The 18618-nt window shown below is 45.2% G+C and overlaps 1 protein-coding gene across 2 annotated transcripts; it reads left to right on the top strand.

Moving 5' to 3' along the window:
- The first annotated feature begins 885 nt into the window (after nucleotides 1-885).
- On the top strand, nucleotides 886-18191 carry LOC105689358 (hemicentin-1-like). 2 transcript variants are annotated; one of them, XM_012406302.3, is made up of 9 exons: nucleotides 886-3584; nucleotides 13241-13585; nucleotides 13665-13979; nucleotides 14056-14207; nucleotides 14386-14530; nucleotides 15134-15424; nucleotides 15532-15921; nucleotides 16041-16367; nucleotides 17321-18191. In XM_012406302.3, exons 1-9 carry the CDS (start codon nucleotides 3509-3511, stop codon nucleotides 17896-17898), a joined length of 2619 nt encoding a protein of 872 aa, XP_012261725.2. In that variant the 5' UTR covers nucleotides 886-3508; the 3' UTR covers nucleotides 17899-18191. The 2 variants fall into 2 exon arrangements, with proteins under 2 accessions (XP_012261725.2, XP_048508609.1); XM_048652652.1 differs by lacking the exon at nucleotides 886-3584 and adding an exon at nucleotides 10336-10708.
- Nucleotides 18192-18618: the final 427 nt, after the last annotated feature.

Raw genomic sequence — 18618 nt, 5'->3', positions numbered from 1 at the left:
AAACTTAGACGAGACGGTAGGAGCAGTGATAATTGAATATACCTATACCATGTCGTCCAGTGATTAAAAATTCTTGGAAAATAAAATGGCCATTAAAGGTAATATGGGTGAAGAAAAAAGAGAGATGAAAAAAAAAATGAAATCGGGCAGCAGAAAACAGAAGTTTTATACATAGGGTTTAAATTCCCCCCTCTTTTTCGTAGTAAATAAATATACTAATTTTTCTTCTTTAAAAAAAGTAGGGAAGCCCATGAGTATATATTTCGGATTAGAGCCGAAGTTCGGGGTATAGCCGGTATAAAGCTGAGTAGTAAAAATAGGGGGTTCGGTATAAATTTGAAAACTGTTACAACTTCAGGACCCCTGTTTGACTTTGGTAATGAAATAACTACCCTGGCGAACGGAAACGAAAGGGGATAAAACTTGCAGAGGAAGAAAGAAAGAGAGGAGAGGAGTAGCGCAGTTCTAATATCGGCTTTCAAACCCCCATTCCTTTACCTCCTTTCGTGTATATATACGTGTACACACGTACCTCGCCGGTATAGACACGTCGACGTATTAGGGGTAGCGAAAAGAAAAAAAAAAAAAAAAACAAAGAGAAAAGAGAGAAAAGAGAAAAAGACAAAGGAGGAGATCGAACGCGAAGAACGGACAAACGAACGAACAAACAAACCATTTTATTCCCAACGGAATTTGCGCGCCAGTTATCACCGATCGTTACACAGACAGACGCCGGGGGTTTTAAGGGGAAGCGGAGAGGGAGCAGGCTGAATTTTGGTTCGTTTCTGTTCTGTCCGGGCTTTCGTCGTCCCACGGCGCTGCGGCGCTCTGTGCGGACTTTTGGTACGGGTCTATAGATATATAAAACTCGTACATATATGTATGTTCGGCGAATGGGAAGGGGGAGGGGGAGGGCAGGTGAAATTATTCGGAAATACATCCCCGCCAGGAATCTCGAGGGGGATGATCGCGTGCCGTCGCTATACCGCTGCACGGGTTACACCCCATCCACCGTTGGCGATGGTAGAGAGAGAATGAAATAAATCGGAAGAGGAAGAATGAAAAAAACGCGAACGCGCTTTCATATTACACGGCGGAATCGGTGCGTGATTTGGAATGGGTTCCGAAAACCGCTCGCTCTACCGTGACCGGTACGAGGTAGGGGGAGGGGGAGGGGGTTAAAAAAGTAGAAAAAGATGAGATAAAAGACGGAATAAAAGGGCACATAGGAAGGGAGAAAGAGAAGGAGGTTGAACTCAGAGTTTGTCATTTTTCTCAGGTCTGGCAGACGCCCAGGGTTCCTTTTTGTCCTTACAGTCCGGGGCGTGAATCTCAAAGCAAGCGAGCTTCAGTGGTAGTGACGGCGGGTGGTGTAGTGGTGGTTGGTGACGACGAGAAAATAAGGGAGAAAAAGAAGATGAGAAAATAGAAGTGTGGGAGAAAGTAAAAGAGATGTAGAGAGGCGGGTAAAAAGACAAAGAGGAATCCTCAGCGAATAATGAAAGCTCGTCCCTACCCCCGCACCCCTTGCACCGCCGCGGTGTGCGCTATATACATATCTATATTGTGTAGACGTCCGCGGGGATATAAAGCTCCTCGAAATATCGAAAGTACGAATTTTCCGCACAAAGCTATAGCCGGCTTCTGATCATTATTACGATAGAACTTTTAATACATCAAATTCAACATTCCGACCGTTTCGCTCGCTTCCTCCCGATGCACCGCATCGAACCGTTTCTCTTTTTCCCCGTTAATTATTCCGTGGATACCTTCGCGGAAAAGATACGCTAAGAAACGAGGAGAATCATATCAGCATTTTATCGATACGAGCAGCGAACATCTCGCGTTATTGCGATTCAGCTGCCTTTCGAACGGCGAAAAATTTTACGCCCAAAAACAGTTGAAATAAAATTGAAAAAAATTTTTGTGTTTGCTTTTTCTCCCTTCGCCAAGTCCGAAACGAACTTTGAACGGGGAATTTAACGTGATACGAGGTTAATTACAAACGAACGAATTCGGCAGACGGACGGTATATGAGTCATTTGATTGGAGCTGTAATAAAAATTGAAAAATAAAAATTAGGGGTTCGAAATCGAGAGGAGGGTGGGCGAGAGAGAAAAAAAGAAGTCGGGGGGCGGTTTGTTGCTGCGGAATGAGTAGAATGGATGTGAGAGATAAAAATAGACGCGAGTGAGTGAAGGGGGTGCAGGATCTCGAGGGTGGTTGGTGGGATCGTTCGGTGCCGATCTCTGTTCGGGTGAGCTTTTTTCTTATCTGGTTCCGTCCCACCGTTTCGAACCGTTCCGAATGGGGTGAGCTGCAGAGGGGTCGCTGAAGAAACTGCAGAAGAAGAAGAAGAAGACGCGAAGTAGAAACGGTGAAACAAAAAACCTGAAGAAAAAAAAGAGTCGGGGGTTGCAGAACGGTATAGAATTGGTAGGACATCGCAAGGGATGACTAGAGCGGTTAGGGGTACGCGTTAACCATTCCGGAGGGTGACGGAAACGTACGAGAAACCCCGATAAAGACCGAAATCGGAAGACCCAGAGTCAGTTTGTTCGCCGCTACGCAGCAGTGAGCGCGCGCGCCCCCAGCCGAGAGCTTTAGGGGTGGAAATCATACCTCGTTTAATTTTTGAAAAGACCGTGACAATTTTTTCTTTTCTCTTATCTCACGTGTTGCATAAATGGTTCTTTTTAAAATGTATCGAAAAAAAATTATTATCGAATCGCATTTTATTTCCCCTCCATTTCAACGATAAATAAAATCAATCGATGAATAAATAGACTGTTCGAATAATTTAACATACGTAGTGCAGCGTGTACTGAATCGAACAAAGAGTAAACAATGTAAACGTATAATAAAAGATGCAAAAAGTGTGTGCATGTAATTTTGGAAATGAAAAATAGAAAAAAAAGATTGATCTTCACGTAAAATTCTGATCTCTCAAAGAAGAGTTTCCCCACGTGTAACAAATGATCGGTGCAGTTTAATCGTAATGCGATAAATTAATCACCACTATGTGAAAATTGAAAAAATTTGAAACGAAAAAAAATTCTAAACAAAAATCAGACACGTTCATGGAGATGATTAATTTTTTGTGATTCGAACGGTTGTTACGTAGAAAAAATAATTCGTTGATTATTGAATGTTTTTTCCGATTGATGAAATATTGTCTCTTTATCGAATCAGTGCATTCGCATGTGTATCTGCGTGTACACTCTGAATTGCAAAGAGCGTGCCAAAAAATGAAAAATTGAGCCAAGAAGAAGCGCACGGAGAGAAGTGGTGGTGTGCGTTATTTATTGGTTTCCAATTCTGTGATCACGAAATTACGTCTACTTGTACGATATTCAAGATACAACCGTACCCAACTCGATCTATTTTAGATTTTTGAACGGAAATGAAATGAAAATGGAATAAATGAATAAAAAACGTCGAACAGCTTGCGGCGGTCGACTGTGAAAAAAAAAAACAAGAAGAAATAAAAGGTCTCGAACATACAATAATGAAGAGACTTTTGTTAGTTAGCATTTTGATATTTGCTGAGGCGGAAGTTCTTATAAGCGACGTCGATAAGCCAAGTAAGTTGATTCAGATGATAAATGAAAAGAAAAGCAAATAAACCGTTTCAGGTAATAAACCACCATCAATTTTTATCGTTACACACGCACAATCAATTTTCACAGATCGATAAACACGTATCTTGACGATAGGCTAATTTTATTACAGATACCGACGGAAGTATCGAATCAATTTCCCGATATTCATCCTCGACGGCGACGCGACGTGTTTCGCTACGATGATTTATTTCCGAATGACGAAACTTTCGATTTCCCTAAGATTTTCTCTCCGAACTCCGTTTGATCAATTTGAATTAATTCATTCATTATTTATTTTTTCTCATTCCATATCGAGACGAGTTTCGTTCGCGTGGGTTATTGTAATCTACGTCGCGTAGGCCTCCGGGGCACGTTTTTCCTTTTTCTCTTTCTCTTTATCTCATTCTCTGCCCACCAGCTACTTTTGAACAACAAAGACCGTGTTATTTACGCACGAAAGATTCAATTATATTGTTCCGTATACGTAAAGTGGTTAATAATTATTTCTATTAATTCGTACATCCAGCCATTTTCATTTTACGTTTGCTCTCCCAGTTCCATTATGCACACGACGCTGTAACGTGTCTTTTATCTTCGTATCTCGGCGTTAACGATATTTCCGTCGAAACGGGGTAATTGAAATTTACACGTGCGGAAATTCGGCTCATTCGCTAATTTCGTCGGTATCGGTGAATTTTTGTTCTCAAATGTCGCGTTATTTTCGGCGCGTCTATTCTCGTATGATATCGAGAACAGCGGTGAAGTCAGTCGATTCATTTAACGATAAAAGATACGGTGGAACACGTCTTCCCCAAATAGAATAATGAATAATTTTCATTTTAATTATCGGAACTCTGTTTTTCATGTAATCGCGAGGGATTCAGTTCGACAAACTATAATTGGAAACTTTTAGTAAATTGAAGAATTTCAATTATCGTACCAACTATATCTGCTTCACTCGATCGCCGAGATGGTCGACAAGAAGTGATGTATAGATATTAGTTAGGAATCCGATCCCGAACTAATCCGACGAGAAAAAAACCAGATCGAACGGGGACGGAGTTACCATTTTTTTTTTCCCCTCCGATATTCCGTCAAACTTCCGGTCTACATTTTTCTCTCGTCTCGCCGAATTATAATTTCCTGTTTTCCCATTTCACCACCATTATACACCAACGCCCGAGCGACCAAGTTATCCAATAAATATTTCATTTCCATCGATAAAATCTCCCTCTATCGACCGTCGATTCTTACCAGTTTTCAATTCTCCTTGACGGAGGACGAAACTAGCGAGAAATAAAGAATAAGAATTAGAAAGCCCGGTCGGGTTAGGCAGCCAGGGCAAGTAGGCGGCAGGTCCGCAGGTTTCCAGGTTTACCGTGAGGAGTTAAACTTACGGGAAACTCGCAGCCGCATGAACACTCGAAACTTTGTTCAACTGGGGTCGCAACTTAACTCGCAAACAGTGTACATACCTACCCTTCTATTTACCTAGTCGCGTTCCTCCCTCTCCTCCTCCTCCTCCTCCTCCTCTTTTTTTTTTTTTCTCTCCATTGAGCGCGTGTCGCACGTACGGATGCTTCTTCTGATCTCGACCCGGCTAGAGGAGGCTCGATCGTTAATTTTTCGACCTGGAATAGAAAAATTGTTCATTCGTTACGGGATGTTCGAAGGATGCTTCTCGCGCTTCGAACGGTCGGTGTACGCGGCGTAGATAAATTAGAATCGTCGAGCACCTGCTGAATTCGTATCCAGATAAGACCTCGGAGTTCTGTTCTACGTACGTACGTACGTCTTAATAAATTGCTGCAGCACTCTGCAGCGATGTACAGATGGCGACAAAACCGGAACTGGTATTGTACAAGGGTCGTAGTGTCGTACTCCGATCAATACATATATGTATAGGTATATAGGCGCATCCGAACTCCCCGAGTCACAATCACTCACCCTCGCCAACCCACTCTCAATAGGTAACGCATTGCCCGCTGAAATTTATCCACAGCTCACGAATGCCCGGATAGCCGGAGAGAGGAAAGAAAAAAAAAAACCAGAAAAAACACGCACACTGCAGCCGTCCCAAAAAAAAGGGTGAAAAAAGTCACGCGTAATTTCAAACCGATCGGTGAAGAGAAAAAGAGAGGAAGAAAGGAAAAAAAAAAAGGAACCATTGCACGCAAAATTGCCCCATAAATCTGCGTCATGAACGCATTAGAAGTAAAGAGAGAAAAAAAGAGTGGGGAAAAAAAAAAAACGCCTCCTTATTTTCGGGCATCATCACAGCTGCGTAATATCGGCGCGGGTACGCCGCGGTGTTCATAACGTTTAATTACAAAATTTTGTGTGTATAGAGATATTGTAATTTATTGCTCGTAAATTACATTATAATATCGTTTGGTCAGGGCATAATATGTTAAAAAAAATTTTTTTAATTAGGTCATCTGATTTTGTTTCCCTTTTTCATGGGGGTTTCTTTTTGTTTTTTTTTTTTTTTTTGGTTACTTCACCCCAGGAGTCGCGGGGCGTTGAACAAACGCCGTTTCAGGGGTTGTGCAGATAAATTTCGTACGTGAAAATGAAAAGAAAGAAAAAAAAAAGTAACAACGGGATCAAGAATGAGAGAATATCTCGTTGGAAAAAAAAAATGTATCATCGCGTAATTAGGAAGTTTATCTCGACGGCGACGCGTACCTAAATCGTTCAACGTCAGCAGAATTTTCCTTTCGGAAGAACGGTATCTCCGTGTACAGGAATGTGCGTGTGTGTGTTTTGTATCGATTCGCGGAGCGGCGTTATCGACTCGGTTTTTCCGAATGCTTCGCGTGTCGACGTGCTCTCGTGAACCGCCTCACCTTGTTACTTATTTTTATTGGGGCCGATTTCTACCCGAAATTGAGTGGGTCAAGAACTCGCGATGGAAAGGAGAAAAGTGGAATCTAATTCGGGATAGAGGGGAAAAAAAAAAAAAAACATCGTCAACCGCGAACGACTTTCGGATCGTCGTGTACCGGTGGGTCGAAATTATCGCATTACATCGGTAGCCGTTGGTGGCGGAAAATTGTTGGAGAAAAAAGTACGGGAATAAAGGAAGCCGGTGAGCGGAGGGGGAGGGTGGGTGAGGGGGAAAAAAAATTAACTGGCACTCGCGTGACCGTTGCACACGGCAAAAGCGGCTGGATCGGCTCGTTCGCATTACGCGCGGTGGTGCAGATATAGCGTACTTAGGTAGTTGGATCTTTGATATTAAAGTAACTTATATTCTTCAAGTGAAGTTGAAATGGGTTTTTGCGCCATCTACTTTGACGGAGGTGACGGCGACGTGTTCCAGCTACTCGACGGCAAAGCGTCGAGCAAAAGCGAGTCAAAGATTATCGGTATACGTGCGGGAGGGAAACAAAGGAATATAAAGAATGAACGTAAATGAAAGGGGAAGAGATAAAGCAGGTAGAAGAGCGTTGTTATGTAACCCCTTCAAAGCGCAGGTGATTTATTTGCACGTTAGCTTATGAAAAAATCGCCGTCCTCGATCGACGACGAAAAAATGATTTTTTTTTGGCGTTTTCCATTCGTTCCGCGCGTCCCTACCGTAGTGAATTGAGCGTTGATTTCGCGGAGTGAAATGAAAGAAGAGGAAAGTGGATAGAAAGAAGTGAGGAGAAAATAGGGAGGGAGCGAGAGAGTTAATTAATACCAATTGCGGAACCAAGGAACGCAATCTGCCCGGTTCCTTTGCGCGCTGTAATTTACTCCGCTGGTCCCGCCGCCGCCGCTGCTGCAGAAGCAGCAGCAGCAGCAGCAGCAGGAAAGATGATATAAAGTCGTTCGTTCTGTCTTCCCTTTAGTTTTCTGGTTGCACGGTAGTACGGCAAATAATAATAAGAATACACAGAGAAAACGCGCGCTTCTTCTTACTACGTCTCGTTTCACTCGGGGATCTTATATATTCCCATTTATTAACTTTCATCTTCTTATTATTATCATCATTATTATCGTCCCTTATTCTTATTATACTCCCTCGCGATTCCATCGTATTCTCGCGCAAATCGAATCTCTTATTTACTTTTCATATTTCCGATCGGACCTCGGTGTACACATTGAATAATAAGCGCGCTGCATAATCTCGTTTCACTCGAACGAAATACCGTCGCAATTTAAGACGGCCCACGGAGGAAGGAAGCCACGAACCGAAGCACCCCTGGCGTCCCAAGGCAGTTCCTCTTTCGAAATGAACACCGTCGCCACCCCGCCCGTTCTCCCTATCAAAATCCTACCGAGCACCCTCGTTCTCAAAGTTATGAACAAGTTTAATTTATTCGGCCGTACCATAAATTTGCAACTTGACCCCTGCTTGCATCCCACCGACCCCCCCGTCCCCCACCGCACATCCTGAAACCGACGTACAGTACGGCGAACCGTGTACACGTCGTACTCGTCTTCGTTATTTTTATTATTTTTTTCTTCTTTTCTTTCTCTTTTCCAATCTTCACGAAGTTCGATATGAGCCTATAACTCGTTATCTTTCTAGCTGGGTACGTTATACCCGCGCTGTGAGATTAATAAATGAAAAAGATTGATCGGTAAAGATGATTAGCTGAAATATAATGATAATGTTCGATATTAAAAGGTCGTTACCGCAGCGGTATTTAATTATTCATGAACGCGTGTACACGCCGATCCGGAAGATTTTCCCGAAAACTTGTTCATTTCCAAGCTCATGAAAGTAAAATTTCCGAGTGAAAATTTCGGGCGTAGAAATGAGACGAGGGTAAAACCAATTTATCAGCGTTCCCTGCAGAGTTTCTCAATGATTTTTAGACTCGCGACATCGTAGTTTATCGTCGGCGGTTGTTTCGGGATTTTTCTGAAGGCTGGTAAGACACAATTGAGCTGTGGAAAGACAATCGCCGTGACCAATCAGTCGGGCGTCGAACGGCCATTTTTGGTGGCATCGTAGAAAAGCGTGAGAGGTCGTTCGTGAAATAAAGAAAAATCCACCCTCCCTCTCCCGCTCTTTTCTGCACTCGATTCATTTTTTTTCCACTCGGTGTTGTTTCCTTTTGCAGTTTTTTTTTATCATCCTCCTCGAGACGGAGGCGATATTTTTCTCGATGTACGTTTTTTGAGAGAAGAATAAAAAAAAAAAACAAAGAAAAAGATACAGGGTATACGCCTTATCTCGAACACGAATACGATCTCAACCTCGGGATATGAGGTTGCAGGGGGGAGATCGTCAGCCCGATAGAAAAATTTCGGAGTTAAAAAAGTAAAATATTTCTATAAAACTGCGTGGATTTCCGAAGTTCCCATACATCTCTAAGTTATCAACTAGATGTTCGGAGCGATCGGTTTTCCAATTTCGAAATGTTTTGCATATACTCGAGATGTACGTACCCGCCGGCGTTGATTTGCTGGGGGTTTTTTTTTTTTCTCTCCCCCATTTTTACGTTTCGCCCCTCTCGCTCATGAATATATTTCAACGGTCGGATGTTAATTGCTGTACTACTGCTGCGGAAAATTTAAAAATCGCGGACCACGGTCGCGTCGTGTTGGTTTTGGTAGATAAAATTTCAATATTTAATATCCCACGTGATTAACGGCGAATCAATAATTTCTCGCAACCGCGTTTGATCGTATCTAAAAAAAAACCGGTGAATATGATAAAATAAAAATAAAATCCTTTTGAAAACCGTCGAAATACACGCGATGATATTTTCTGATCGCTCGTAAACACCTTTATAAGGAGAATAAAAAATGAGAGAAAAATATATTAACGTCGATTGAGCGCGGTATACGATCCGTACACGGGTACGTACGTAAATATATACATCTTGTTTGTTGATTTTTTTTCCTCCATTTTATCTCCGTTCTCGAAATTAGTACCGCTTATTTCATTCGACGATCGAGTCCGACCACATATGGAATATATCGTATTCGCTGCGCGTTCGGAGTACAGGCGATAAACGTTGCGCCGTTGATCGGTTGGTATATTTTCTGAAAGAAGCTTTCGGCGTACCGCTGAAAATACGGGACGGTATCCTTCGTACATTATCCCTTTTAGAAATGCATAACGCGGTGTATCTCTCGACGCGTTCGAAAAGTTTTAAAGAGTTTTCTCTCTTCTCCGGGCGGCTAGCCGTCTTTATTTCTTATATGTATATACTTTCGAACCCGCTCAACGAGTAATCAATATTCAACCCCCAATCGCTAATAATTATGCGATATCGCAACAACGATATCGCAAGTTCACACCTCCGCGCCTCGATAGTACAGCCGAATACGCGATGACGATGCCGCAAGCGAAACTTTTCCCCAGTCGGTTTTTAGTACGTCAGAAAACTCAATTTCCTAATACACAAGTTATCAAATGAAAAGTTTGAAAATTGGATCAGAGATCCGATTATTATTACGCCGCGTTCGAAGTTTTTATTTAACCGACTCGGGATACGTTTCGGAGCCTCCTATTGAAATAACGGTGTTTGAAAATAATTTTGTAAAACGGGCGATAGATTGCGTTATAATCTTTTTGATCTACGCCGAAATTATGCGGTCTATTGATGTCTGAACTTTCGTGCGTTTCGCGTCGTTCGACAAGGTCGTCGGAGAGGATCGATGACCTTGAATGGCCAATCATAGCGAGAAGAGGCGGCAGGTGCGAGGAAACCGGTTGACGAAGAATCGCCTGAATTATTTATAAGTTATACGCGTCGGCCACTACGAACGACCGAATTTCCCGTTTCAGCCAATTTCACAGTCAGCGGGACGAGGTGATACCCGATAGCGAGCGACACGTACGTACGTACCCCACTACGCCGCTGCACGTTGATCACGCGGCATTGAAATCTCCGAAAATTATGCGTGGCGAACTCCGCCGTACGGTACGTACGTCGGTCGCCTCGGAGACGCTAATAAATATTAACCGAGACGAGCGCACGTTCGCGGAACATCGTATTGGTAGTTTTTTTTACACGCACAGATGTGAGAATATATCGTCAATGAATCAAAAACTGGAATGGAAAAACTGTGTTAAATGTGGTACGCGACCGCCGTTCGGAGATTCAGATTTATTTTATTCCCAGTTCGCAGTTGTTTTTGGGTTAAAATTCGATCTGGTACGATGATAAAAATTAATTCTGCTATCAACCGTGATGCTCGCGTTACGTTATAATGAAACTTATTGCCGATAACATAATTAGTATTGGCAGATATATGTATACGTAGGTATATGTATATATATATGTAACAACATAGAAACCGATATACATAGTTATTGGAAAATATGAAACCGCAGGTCATAACTTTCGAGGTAATTTCATCGCTATGAGCTAGTTACATATACGTATATACCCCAGGTATTAAACAAGCCTAGTTTGCGTTGAGGGTGCAGGCATAGAGGTTGCCTACTAATTATTCAGTCCAACACGATGAGAGAGAGAGACACGCGGAGTGGTAAACACAGACGGAGAAGTTAGTCGGAACTAGCGCTAGTCGTTAGTCGTGTATGTGTGGTACGGTAAACAGATTTGTACGCACGATGTGCATTATACATAGCCCCCTTCCAATACACAGCTCTACATATGTGTATATATATATATATTCCTACATAGGGACTATAGAGATAGATAGACGGATGCGGACGGATGAAAATCCTGGAAATCTAGAATCCGAGGACGAGACACGCGTTGAGATCCGAAACTCTAAACGATAATCTAGGAGCCTCGGGGGTTCGCGGACGTTTATATAATACCGATGGCGAGCGTAACGTCCTCAGCAGTCGTCTCGATGCGCTTTGATTTACCCCGTCTGTCGCAATCGTCGTCGTCGTCGGATTCGTCGCCCCCTCCGGTACCCCCCCTTCAGCTGCTGCTGTTGCTGCTGCTGCTGCTGCGGGAACGAAGAAACAAACCGGCGACGAATCGTCAAATTCCATCGACGGAAAAACCGTTGGAAAACCAATTGGAATAACACTCTCGACGGAAATTTTATCGTTCTCCGCGGAATAATAAAAAGATCCCTCGTAAAAATAACACAAGAACCGCGCGAACAAATTCACACACACACACTCCTTAAATATCGTTTGTTCAGTTCAGTTTTTTTTCTTATCGCGTTTCCGAAATTACCGATTCAAAGCTCCCCCCTCGCGATTCCGGTCCCGGAGTCGACCGGTTCCGCGTTTCGATGGCACCCGAATAATCTCCGCGGCGAACGGTCGCCTCTCCTCCGTTACTCGAGGGGTACATTTGGAAACGATGCACGATCGTTACGATCTCCGTATCGTCTGAGCTCGCGGGATAAACAGATAACGTAACTGTTCATGCAGTCGTTCGTCGATGGGCCATACACGTCGTGGCGGTATCTCGATTCGAATTGCGGGATGAAAACGGAGCCGTGGCTGATGAAAAATAAAGAGTAATTCGAACGGCAAGCACCGGGGGGAAGGGGGTCTGTAGGGCGCCGCTGAAATATAGGACGGATGTTACGATCGCGGGTATAAATTGAGTAGCGCGAGCAAACTGTAGACCAATTAATTGAGTCCACATAGGTCTTCGCATCCCTCCGGCAAAGGGGTCGTATATAACGTATCTGTAATGTAACGTAACGTAACGTAACGTAACGTAACGTAACGTAACGTAATGTTGCTGCAGCAAGTGTAGCCGGTATCGGATATGGTGCAGGGTTTGCAAAGGGAGGCTGACTATCGGCCAATTTGCAGTAACTCGCGAGCGGATGGCGAAACGGCAACTATTCCACGAGAGAAGAGGGGGGCGAGGGAAAGGGGGGGTGGAGGGTGCGGGGGGGTGCGGGGGGTGGCGCGGTTACCCCGACACACGAAATAGAGCCCTCTATAGTTTTGACCGGTGGTTGTTTATCTCGGTATTTGAGGCGGACAGTTGGAGCGTAAAAATCCCATCCTATCGAGCTAGTCCTCTTCCTCCCCGAGCGTGGAACGAGCGTTCGGTAGGTGTAGGGAAAATTAATTTCGCCCATGGAAGGCCTGAGGGGACGTGTGAACGAGAATGGAATAGGTCAGGGAGGGCGGGATGCTCGATTTTCTCCCTCCTGTTTCTCCCCCTCCCCCCCACCCCTTCGATTTTCGAGAATTATTATCTTTCGGTATTCGCGAGGTCCGGGACTACGCCCGATAGCTTGCGATCTTATTCTTTTCACCCCCGATCGCGGTATAGCTACACACCCTCGCGTCGTGTCCACCATTCCCTCGCATCTCGCTGGGAATAGAACCTAGCGGAGGGAATGAAATACCGGACACCCCTACGGTGCAGGTCCCGGTAGCCTCGACCTCCGACCATATTCGTGGCATGAGCGAAGTCAGTTTGCCGCGATGGATCAATAGGATTCCTGGCAAAGGTTATGATGTAATTTCCTTCACCTGGTGGTCCGCCCACTCGCTAACCTCCATCTTCTTTTTTTATACCTTCTGGCGCAACGTATATTATGCCCGAAAAGAGAACAACTACCACCCCTCCCCCCCCCCCCCCCCCCCCGCGGCAAAATTACGCGCCCGATCCGACCAACGGAGATCTCTTTGCACCGAAAAATTTTTCACGCTAAATCGGTGAAAAAAAAGTAGAAGCTCGACAGCGACGATCGTTACGCCTCATGAATTTCTTCGATTTTATTTACAGTACCGATAATCGAGGTCCCGGCGGTGGCCGGTTACAAGGCGCACTTGCCCTGCGAATTGTCCCCTCCTTCACGAGACGACGTTGTCTTCATGGTCCTATGGTACAACGAAGGTAACGACGGCGAACCGGTGTACACGCTCGACGTTAGGGGTCGAGCTTTCGATCAGGCGAAATTCTGGTCGGATTCGAAGACGTTCGGCGAGCGTGCCCTGATGAGCGTCACCACGAAGCCGTCGGAACTCGTCATAAATCGAATAAAAGTCGGCGACGCCGGTGTGTACAGATGCCGTGTCGACTTCAAGAACAGCCCGACCAGAAACGTCAAGATAAATCTGACGGTGATAGGTAAGCTCGTCGTCGATGCCGATGGATAAAAACCACGTGTATCTATTTTCACTCTACTACATTTCAATGTCACGCACAGTTGAGCCGGAGAGACCGGTAATTCTAGACGGAAACCGTCGCACCATAGAGAATATATCGCCGGTTTATAATGAGGGTGGAAATTTGAGCCTAACTTGCGAAAGCTCAGGTGGAAGACCGGCGCCCAGATTAACGTGGTATTTCGGCAACGAGATGCTGGACGATTCCTTCGGTAGGGACGACGACGATGTAACGGTAAATCACCTCGTGGTACAAAAAATTACCAGAGAATATTTCGGTGCGAGATTGATTTGCCAGGCGAGTAACACTATGCTGGTGCCGGCCGTCACCGCGGAGGTCCTGCTGAACGTGAATCGTGAGTATCGTATGAATTTTCCATTTTAATCCGTTCGGTGGGGGCCGATTGAAGAGGGAGAGGGATTTACTTGCAGTAAAACCGTTCGCCGTCAACATAACGAGCAAGGAATCCCATCTCTCGGCCTTTCGGACATACGAGATCAACTGCACGAGCTCGGGGTCCAGACCGAAGGCGGTTATCACCTGGTGGAAGGGCGATCACCAGGTGAAACACATGGCGAGAAATGTAAATGGAATTCAGTACGATTATTGCGATGTTGTGTGTATGCAGTATAGGTATATAGAGATATCGCGCTACTACTCGGTCACGAGGGGGTAGTCGAACGACGGGGGTTTGACGCTCGGTTACCGCATGGCTGACCATAACTCGGTAATCTCGGTATTTTAGAAGCTACGTTTCACAGTTTGCAGAGTTTCGAAACGTGACCAAGAGCATCCTGAGCTACGTACCGACGATAGAAGACGATGGGAAATATTTGACGTGCCGAGCCGAGAACCCGGAAGTGCCAAACAGCGCGCTCGAGGACAGATGGCATTTGGTTATCCATTGTAAGTAGAGAAATCGTTGACAATGAACCTCCAGCCCCGGCGATTAGGCCCCCGGGGTCGGAGGAGTTCGCCTCTCCGCGCATCCGGTAAAGAGGAGGAGGAGGGGGAGGGGGAGGAGGAGGAGGTGGCAAAGCTCGGGGTGATCTTGGGGGTAGTTTCACCCCGAACAACTCGAATATCCCACTCGAGCCATTAAACCTCAAACTTGAGAAACATTCGCGGCTAATTGAAGGGTTCTGTTTTGCGGTTCGCGGGGAAAACGATGTTTCTAAATTCCGACCCAGCCTCGGAAAGGTGCCCCGGTTTCCACAGATCGTGCCTAAAATAAGAGCGACCAATACCCACCCCGGGGCTTATAAATCCCCCGAGCTTTCGTATCGCAAACCCTCAAACCGCAGAGCATCAAAATAAAGCCAGAAAAACAGAACTGAAAAAGGGAAACATTCGCTCCTTTTCAAAGTCAAGCCCATTTGTTCGTTCGTCAATGTAAATCTCTTCCTCCTCTTTCCCCCTTCGCCTCCCCCTAATGATCGCAGGTTTTGAACAACGTGCACGAAACAAAAAAAAAAATATGATCAAAAAAAAAATACAACAACAATTCAGACCTACCGATCGTGACGATACGAATCGGCTCGAGCATAAACGCGATGGAGATAAAAGAGGGGGACGACGTTTACTTCGAGTGCAACGTGAAGGCGAATCCGAAGGCTTACAAACTCTCGTGGTACAAAAATGGGAAGGAATTACACCAGAACGTGTCCCTCGGGGTTATATTGAGCGACCGTTCCCTAGTCCTCCAAAGTCTGACTCGTCACTCGACGGGCGATTACACGTGTCTGGCGGCGAACACGGAGGGTAAATCATCCAGCGATCCCGTGACCCTCGAAGTGATGTGTGAGTAAAAAATTCGCCAATTTTTCCACCCGTGGGAAAAAAAAAAACAACAACCACAGGAGTACGTCGGTCCGAATGTCGCGAGAATGAGAATCATTTTCATTTAGACGCTCCAATCTGCAAGGACGGATCGGTTATGCAGGTAGTCGGAGCATTGAAGCACGAGACGATATCGCTGGTCTGCGGTATTCAGTCGAAACCGGCGCCGACAAATTTTCACTGGACATTCAACAACTCCGGCGAACTGATAGACGTGCCGGCGACAAAATATTCGCAGGTAGAATCCGTGCGGTCTTTGACAAATCAGTGGCACGGTTCAAGATTGAATTACACACCGTCCACCGAAATGGATTACGGAACTGTCGCGTGTTGGGCGAGAAACCGAGTGGGACGTCAAAGGAATCCGTGTCTCTTTCAAATAATCGTTGCCGGGCGTCCTTATCCGCTCCACAACTGCACCGCCGTACAGTCTACGGGACCCTACGCTTATCGGATGGGTGAGTGGCGGCGAGGGTTTATTTTTTTTTTTCCTTCCCCCGTCTATTTTCCGACTGCCGTCGATTGATTTTCGCTAATTTTCTGCCCCCAAAAAAAAAATAAAATAAAATAAATAAAGGGGTCGACGAGCCCAAGTCGACGGACTCCCGAGAGGCGGATTGGCTGATAGTGAAATGCGCCGAAGGTTTTGACGGCGGTTTACCGGTAACCAGTTTCGAATTGGAAGTCTACAGCGAGGAAACCGTCTATCAGGCCAACACGATTTACTCAAACCACACGACGACCGACCGAGGCGGTAGTTTTCCCGGTCCGATATTCGAGGTGCCTGGCCTAGAACCCGGAAGAAACTACAGACTTCTATTGTACGCCATTAACGCCAAGGGGAGAAGCGACCCCGTCGTATTGGAACCGATAACGCTCAAAGGGGTCGCCATGTACACGACCGGTGAGTGGAAAACAAATTTCATTACATACGTTAGAAAGAATAAATAAATAACCGAATTCACAGCCGTCTCTTTTTCTCTCTCTCGATCTCTCTCTCTCTCTCTCCCTCTCTCGAAAGAATTGCCAATTTTTGCGTCCCTGCCCGACGTTTTCGCCGGACTACATTTATTATATCGTCTTTAATTTCCATCCTCATGACTTATTCATGTCGCGTAGTCTGGACTTCGGGGATTCTACCGGCGGGCAGGGCTACGGGGCATCACGTGTATGTGTCCGCGAAGTCCGACGCGCAGCGGTAACGTTAACGCTGTTCTCCGTTTCTCCTTAGGGGTAGGAAAGGGGGTACGGTTGTTACAAAAAAAAGAGGAGGGCGGAGGCGAGGGAGGGGGAAGCAAAACAAAAATAAAACAAACACGGTACGGGCTGCCCCGCGTTTCCCAGCTGCTACTCCGAGGGGGTAGGAAGGGCAACTCCCGAGGCAAGGAATGACGCGATATATCTACGGGAAAGTCAGGGAGCGAGAGAGCCGGAGAGAGAGAGAGGGGTAGACGGGGGAAAGAAAAAGAGAGCTTTCGGAGTCGGGGACTGACGCTAACGAACCAACGCGCCTCCTGAATCCCAAGGACTCCTGGCCCCTGCCCTGTCCTCGGGATTCCAGGACTCAGAAGTCTATGTTTCCAGCTTTACAGCTCTCTTAATCTTTCTGTCGGATTTCGGTCGGGTCATTTTTTACCCTCCCAGATAAACTCGTTATCCAATAATGGACCAAGGCGCAGCAGAAATTACGCTTTCGAAATTGTACGGGAAAAAAAAAAACAGAAAAGAAAAAAAAATGAACGAGAAAAATCCCGAATCGAACTCGGTGCGGAGGGGTCAGTTCACCCCTTCCGGAGAATTTTGTAAATTTTACAAATCGTTTTTTTTTTTTTTTTTCTTTTTTCTCTCTAAATTTAGGTCGCGACTCGTCGGAATCGAGCGACTACAGTTTACTGGTAGCTTGTTTCGCCGGTGGTATAACGGCGTTCGGTATACTGGTCGTCGGAATAACCCTGACGTTGTACCGTCGAAGTCATCCGTCGCGACCTTCGAAGGCCGGAGTTATACCCGGTCAGATAGTCCTTCAATACGAGCCGAAGGACGAGAATCGCCAACCTCGCGTACCTCGGAGTAATTCGGTGTCGAAGGTAAAGGAGACGATCATTCCGAGGGACGGCAACCAGGCGGTAACGGATTCGCTCGACGACGATCCCGACGTCATTCCGAACTGCAAGCTCGATCGCAGACCGGATATATTCGAGCCGACTTACGCCAAGAAACCGGAGAGAATAAAAAACTTCGCCAGTATCGAGGACCTCGGCTATCCCTCGCCGTCGTCCGTACTTCACGGCAAAGATTCGTGGATTTATTCCGAAGGTTTCACGGAACGTCCCGGAAGCAAACAATTAAGTCCCGTCAGACCAAACACACTTCCCGTTCATCGTACGCACGATATCTACACGAGAAGTTCTCGCGTACAAGAAAGTTGTATATAATGATTATTATTGCTTCTTATTGAAAAAAAAAATAATAAATAATAATTTGGAGAAAAAAAAAAAAAAAAACTAAAAACTAAAAACTAAATTATTCATGTTATATTAATAATTATTGGATATGGATAGATTATAAACGATGATTGGCTCAAAATAAAATTCACCGGCGAAAGACGGAACAAAATTAACCAAAGAAAAAAAAAAATTCAAGAAAAGAAAAAAAAATGAAAATGTATATCAATGTTTGTACATATAGACAATAAAACATCCTGTTATTCAGATAAGTAAAATGGAAAGAAAATTAATCCATTCATTTATTCAAAAAAAAAAAAAACCTCCTATTATGTCATTATTCTCGGTGCGAAGGTGTATCGGATTCGCGGTATCTTTTGATGCTGAAATAATGCTCGTTATATTTTGAACGCTCGTGGTTATTCGGGGGATGGGAGGAGGAGATTTGTGGAATTTATTCCGTAGCAATTCTGCAGCTGCAGCGGAGAGAGCGAGTGACTCTCGGGATGGAATGGAGGGGGTGGAGGGGGGGAAGGGGGCTGTAACGGAGCTTTTGGAATTGGGCCATTCATATCCATCCGGTGTGCGTTAAAGGTGTTGTTTTGCATACCATTTGAATCCGGCATTTCCCTCTTGAGACAGAGGCCACAAATATCCATTTCGTCGCGTCGCCGGGTAGCGACGATTTCACCCTCAAAACCACCGCCCTTC

The sequence above is a fragment of the Athalia rosae genome, chromosome 3 (assembly GCF_917208135.1).
Source record: "Athalia rosae chromosome 3, iyAthRosa1.1, whole genome shotgun sequence".
In the NCBI taxonomy this organism is placed as follows: domain Eukaryota; kingdom Metazoa; phylum Arthropoda; class Insecta; order Hymenoptera; family Athaliidae; genus Athalia; species Athalia rosae.
This window is presented reverse-complemented; position numbering and strand designations above follow the sequence as displayed.

Excerpts from the sequence above, each read along its gene's own strand:
- LOC105689358 (XM_048652652.1), top strand. The coding sequence starts at position 10,627 with ATGTGGTACGCGACCGCCGTTCGGAGATTCAGATTTATTTTATTCCCA. Across the intron at positions 13,586-13,664 it reads GATAAATCTGACGGTGATAG|TTGAGCCGGAGAGACCGGTA; the intron begins GTAAGCTCGTCG and ends TGTCACGCACAG. Across the intron at positions 15,922-16,040 it reads ACCCTACGCTTATCGGATGG|GGGTCGACGAGCCCAAGTCG; the intron begins GTGAGTGGCGGC and ends AAATAAATAAAG.